The following is a 6184-nucleotide window of genomic DNA, read 5'->3' as shown; positions in this document are numbered from 1 at the left end:
CAGCTCAGTGCAACCTCCACCTCCAGGATTCCAGCAATTCTTCTGCCTCAGCCTCCTGAGTCACTGGGATTACAGAAGTGAGCCACCATGCCCAGCTACTTTTTGTATTTTTAGCAGAGACAGGGTTTCACCATATTGGCAAGGCTGGTCTCGAACTCCTGACCTCAAGTGATCTGCCCGCCTCGGCCTCCCAGGTCCAGGGATTACAGGAGTGAGCTACCATGCCCTGCCAGGGCAATTTTGTTCTAAAACTCACTGGGGGAAAAAAAAAGCTGCAACTCTCTGAATACCTAATAATTATAGCCCACTACAGACTATGTCACAGTAATCCAGGTCTCTAAAATTATTCATTCAATGTGGAGATGTGATTACTACATGTATTAGCATAAAGATTATCAGTAAAGGAAAATAATGCAAAAATGCTCACTGCATTTGAAACCTCAACTACCTATACCCATTTTGAAAGTTAATTTCCCTACCTCTTTTAGCACTCTACTATAGCTGTTCACTAACAAATAACGAATCCATTTGATGACTTCATATATAGTCATTCAACAAATCTAAGCAACCCAGTTCCTTCCAAGACATCAGACAAGTAGACATGTAGATAATGCCATGAATCAGGTAAAGACCACTTCCTGTTGGAGACACATCAGATGTCTGCATAGGATTTCAGCAGGCACACTGAAGGATAGAGGCCACTGTAGATAAAATTAATGAGCCAGCTAGAAAAATACATTAGCCAAAAAGTAGTCTAGCTGAAGGAAGGCATGTATACAGGAAAGCATTAGGAAGTAAACATCTGAAAGCACAAACTGTGAGTCTGAAAGTTCTGAGCAAGTATGACATGACTACATCAAGATACAGGTTAGGAAGTAAATTTTGCAGGACTAATAGAATCATAATCTAAAAGTAAATGACCTCTTTTCTTTACCAGGATGAAGTCGTAAGTAACAAAGAAATACAACGCAGTAAAAATTAACGTGCACCTACATTACTGATAAAAAACTACTCTTCTTTTCCTAACTCAGAACTCAAGCTATGTATTTATTCAGCCTTTACACTGTGTCCAAAGCATAGAAATAACAGAAAGTGATCATTTCCCAACTACAACTCTGTTTTTATCCAAAATAGAAGCTACTACACACTAACAAAAAAGGACTTGGGTCAGGCACAATGGCTCTCATCTGTAAGCCCAGCACTTTGGGACTGGTTCTTGCATACATGACTCCCCTCATTTCTACAACATCATGCAAACCCAGTGATCAAATCTCTTTTCCTGTGTACGTGTCTGAGATAATTGGAAAGCCCAGAATATAGCACACATATGCTACGAAGAGCTTCCCTCCCAGATGGTACCAAATAAGTGAAGTTTATTATCTAGCACCTCCTATCAAACAAAGCAGATTACAACTATGATTACAGGAATGACATTTACAAATACATAACAGCCAAAGCATAAAAGGTAGCCAAATCTTCAGAGACTTGAAGTCTCCCACACCTGAGGATCTAAAAGATTACTAAAAGAATGTTGACACGTCTAGCTCAGTACTACCCTGAAACATACCTATATAACAATGTTACCTGCCCCCAAAACAAGTAATAAACCTATTTCTATAAATTAACCAATATAGACATTTTTAGGTAAATGTTTTACCATGTCTGGAGTTACACTGTTCTTTATGTATTGAGAGAACTGTTTCTTGTAAGCATCTTCATCTTCTTCCATTAAGTAGCGCATATAATCTGCAACATTCTGGCCCATGATGTGCTTCCGGTGTACTTCTGCATTAAATTCCTTGCTTTCAGAATCATAACCGGGGAATCGTTTGGTACTAAAATAAAGTTATTCATATTTTAGTATAGACTCACTTAACTTAGTTTATGAGTAAGAATTTACTTCAGTAGCTGCCATCAGTCCCGTCTTGAAACAATTATCGCATCATATGCAACCAAAGGACCAACTACTGACTGCTCAGTTAGTGGGATATCATCATTCAGCAGCTCATCTCTGAATTCCAGGACAGAAATGAAATTCATGCTACAAACACCTTTAAAAGCCATTACCAAGGCTTTCTACCACGCAAAATTAGTTATCCAGCACATTAGCACAGGAAGGAGTTTCAAAACTTATACTCTAAATCCTTTAATTTTCAGTGGGTATATGGGAATAAGTGATTTGTCCAAGATCACAGTTAATGAAATTGTCAAGTGAGAATGCTCTTGGTGTACTTGCAACTAACTCCCCCCACCCACCTCCACATCATAAAAGCAAAATTTCAGTTGGGCTGTATTTTAGGCTTACCAAAAATTACTATTTCTTGGTTAAATCACCAAATACTAAAATATTCCTAAGAAGTTAATAAATCAAGATGCATAGACTCAACAATAAAAAATACCATTAAACCAATAGAACTACAAATTAACCTACTTAACTTCCCAAAATGGCCTACAATCTTATTCCTAGTTGCAGGTTTAGAAATCTCTCATAAGCCTTTTCCTCAAACTCCTTATCAAATTCTAGGATCCACCTTTTTGCATAATTCAGCAAATCATTTTTATTCTGATTGAAAAAAGAAAGTACATGGAGAAAGAGGATGGAGTTGCTCATTGCTAATAAAAATTAAGTCATATGCAAAAGGTAGTGGTTTCAATCCCATCTCTTTAACTGGCCCGAAAAACCTGGACAAATAACTCTGAGCCTGACTCTTAATTTATAAAATGGGCTATAATTCCCTCCTGCCCTACCAGGTTTCTCCTGCATGGTACCTAGGCATACAGGAGGCATTCAATGATAGCTACTTTAATTCAGTTATCCCCACAACCCAACTAGTTAAAAACAGGGAAGTACCAGAATCCAGGCACCAAGATCTTAAATAGTATTCTTACCTGTGAGGGATAGACAAGCCTCCATCCACAGCTCCCTTCAGGGCGCCAAAAACTTTATTGCCAGTGGTAGTTCTGGCAAGGCCTGCATCCAAATAGCAGGTAAAGGCACCTGGCTGACCATCAATGCTTTCCACATTGTATTCATCGCCAGTCACCTCCACTTGGCCTTCATAGATCTTGTCCATGCCAAACCTATTGAGAAGCTATTAAAGAAACCAACGTAAATGCTGGTTTGAATTATTCAAGCTGTTCTAAAATTAAAATAGCTTATGTCACAACCGTAAGGACCACTGACATCTGGAAAAGAAAATTTCCTTCCACATCCACCCCTTTCACCAGATCCACTTGGTCATGAATTTTTAAATGCTATAAAAAGAATCTTAAAACATTCAATTTCACCTGAAACAATTTTGTTTTATGACTTCTGCATCTTTGCTACATGTCCACACTTGACTTATGCAGCAATCAATGAAAATGCATAAATTTGATTCTTACACTTACTCAGGGAGGTTATCTCCACATCCAGTATATTTGCTTAGAATAATTCATCAACTAAATATTTTGATGCCATAACATGTAGTTTAACTTAATCTGGAGTAAAATTTTAAGGGTAGAATCCTGGACAAAAGGAGCATCATTCGTGGCTCTATTCTCCAACTACATTATGTTAACCTGAGCCACTCCTCTGCTGGTACGGTCGCCTAGGTATGGTTCCACAAGTAGTGCCTTTAAACCAAATTGTCCTCATGACAATGTCCTCTCCATTCAAACGTTGTTTATAACCAATGATGTGAGTTGTGTCATCAACCTTGATACACATGCTTAACAATTCCATTGCAAAACCAGGTCAAAAACTGAGATAATAAAAACAAGGCAAAATCCCATCTTCATCTGCTAGCAAAATAGAGCATATACAGCAAACACTGCCAACCAGATGGAAAAATGTTTAGAACAAAAACGAATCCTATCAGTGACCACTCTCCAAAACACTAAGATTCTCTCTTTTTTTTTTTTTTTGAAACGGAGTTTTGCTCTTGTTGCCCAGGCTGGAGTGCAATGGCGTGATCTCAGCTCACTGCAACCTCTGCCTTCTGGGTTCAAGTGATTCTCCTGCCTCAGCCTCCCAAGTAGTTGGGACTACCAGCACACACACCATCATGCCCGGCTTTTTTTTTTCTATTTTTTTTAGTAGAGACAGGGCTTCACCATGCTGGCCAGGCTAGTCAAACTCCTAACCTCAAGTGACCCACCGTTCTCGGCCTCCCAAAGTGCTGGGATTATAGGCTTGAGCCACTGTGCCCAGTCAAGATTCTCCAGTTTTAATGTGCATATAAATCACTTGGTACATACTATCAAAATACAGATTCCAGAGGGTCTAGAGTGGAGTTCCCACAAGTCTGCATTTTTAATGTTTGCCAACATCCAGAATGTATACCTAAGTAGCAAGTAGTCACTAGCTACAAGTAGATTTTCTTTTTTTTTTTTCCTGAGACGGAGTCACGCTCTGTTGCCCAGGCTGCAATGGCCGGATGTCAGCTCACTGCAAGCTCCGCCTCCCGGTTTACCCCATTCTCCTGCCTCAGCCTCCTGAGTAGCTGGGACTACAGGCGCCCACCACCACGCCGGGCTAGTGTTTTCTATTTTTTTTTAGTAGAGATGGGGTTTCACCATGTTAGCCAGGATGGCCTCAATCTCCTGACCTCGTGATCCGCCCATCTCGGCCTCCCAAAGTGCTGGGATTACAGGCTTCAGCCACCATGCCCAGCCAAGTAGATTTTCAAATACAAGTTTATATACTGCTGGAACTCAACAGCCGCAGGTTGCTAGTGGCAAAACCACTGCACAGCAAATTACAGATTTGTGTCATTGCAGAAAAGTTTATTGGAAAGAGTTGACCTAGATAGATCCATAAACAAGGGCAGAAAACTGGAAGCAGGCACTCTCCTGAAGCACAACTGAAGCTATCTTATCCATTTACAGACATCTTACAGAAAACTCTCCAAGCAATGAGCCGCAAACTACATCAATTAAAGTCATCTTGTACATACCCTGCGGGCCAGCAGCAGGCCAGTACAATATGCTGCAGCATAGTTTGTCAGGCCAACCTTCACACCATATTTTGGCAGTTCGTGTGCATATGCTGCGCAGACTATCATATCCCCCTCTATACGGGCATAAGCAATCTATAGTAAGAGAAAAACTAGGTTAGTAATCTGTTGCTTTCACTCTCTCATTACATCTTAATGATTTCTTTTCAAAGGAATAAAAAAAACATTGATGGACATAAATGTGCATCACCTAAAATGCTTAAGACTCTTAGCTGGGTTACTAGTAAATTAGAGGTACTTAAAAAGTCAAAGAGGAATATCCAAATATTTCAATCATCTTTTGAACTAAACATAACTAAATTCGGCAAAGTCTCAGGAACCTAATGTTTAGTTATCTGAACTTGGGTACAGAGGAAGACAATGCCTTCACAATCAACAAATTATTGGCCCAGAACACAGGTGTGCCTACCTGCTACAAAATATCAATAAATCTTAACTCTCAGAATTTCTCCTAGTTGTAAAAGCCCAGGATTCTAGCTTTCAGAGTCCAGTGAGAGTGCTCCTGGTACAAGAGCAAACTGACACTTCCTAAAGGTCTTTCATGTGGGAGCCACCTTTGTATATTTTATTAAAACCTATTTTAAAGAATAAGGAGAACAAGCTTAAAGCCCTGTTTAACTCGCAACTACCTCTTCAGTGGTTAAGTGGCATACAAGGCCATATAGGAAAAATAAGGACAAACCCTATTCTTCTACTGGAATTGGGATGGGCAAGAACTTCTTTCTTGCTTCTAATTTCCCCATCCCACACACATAAAACAAATCAGTCTCTTGCTCCGTCGCCTAGGTTGGAGGGCAGTGGTGTGATCTCACTTCACTGCAGCCTCAACCTCAGGGCTCAAACAATCCTTCCACTGAGTGGCTGGGACTACAGGCGCGCCCCACCATGCCCAGCTAATTTTCTTACATTTTTTGTGAAGACAAACTCTCACTATATTGCCCAGGCTGGTCTGAAACTCCTGGGCTCAAGCAATCTTTCCAAAGTGCTGGGATTACAGGCATGAGCCACCACGCCCAACCAAGAGCATTTTTTAAAGTACCAATTTCCCAGGCTCCAATTCTAGACTTACTAAAAGGAAAAGAAATTATTCACTGAATGCTTTTGGAGGTGCTAGACAGCCCTTCTAACACACACACCATGTGCTTTGCTTCCCAAGCACAATTTCTCTAGCAGTAAAAAAAAAAAAA

At 40.2% G+C, this 6184-nt stretch overlaps 2 protein-coding genes across 2 annotated transcripts in view; one reads left to right on the top strand and one right to left on the bottom strand.

Moving 5' to 3' along the window:
* The window catches only part of FAM69A (family with sequence similarity 69, member A), a 64964-nt gene that overhangs the window by 57409 nt on the left and 1371 nt on the right, over positions 1-6184 (top strand). The window lies entirely within an intron of this gene.
* Positions 284-6184, bottom strand: part of LOC105532128 (60S ribosomal protein L5-like) — an 8151-nt gene continuing 2250 nt past the window's right edge. Inside the window, exons 4-6 of the mRNA XM_011970217.1 lie at positions 4938-5072; positions 2890-3092; positions 284-1835 (exon numbers count right to left, since the gene is read on the bottom strand). Of these exons, the coding sequence (XP_011825607.1) occupies positions 1622-1835; positions 2890-3092; positions 4938-5072 (552 nt within the window). The 3' untranslated portion in view covers positions 284-1621. The remainder of the gene's footprint in view (positions 1836-2889; positions 3093-4937; positions 5073-6184) is intronic.

This window comes from Mandrillus leucophaeus, unplaced genomic scaffold, assembly GCF_000951045.1.
Source record: "Mandrillus leucophaeus isolate KB7577 unplaced genomic scaffold, Mleu.le_1.0 Scaffold933, whole genome shotgun sequence".
NCBI lineage: Eukaryota > Metazoa > Chordata > Mammalia > Primates > Cercopithecidae > Mandrillus > Mandrillus leucophaeus.
Note: the sequence above shows the minus strand (reverse complement) of the source record. Positions and strands in the feature narration are given on the sequence as shown.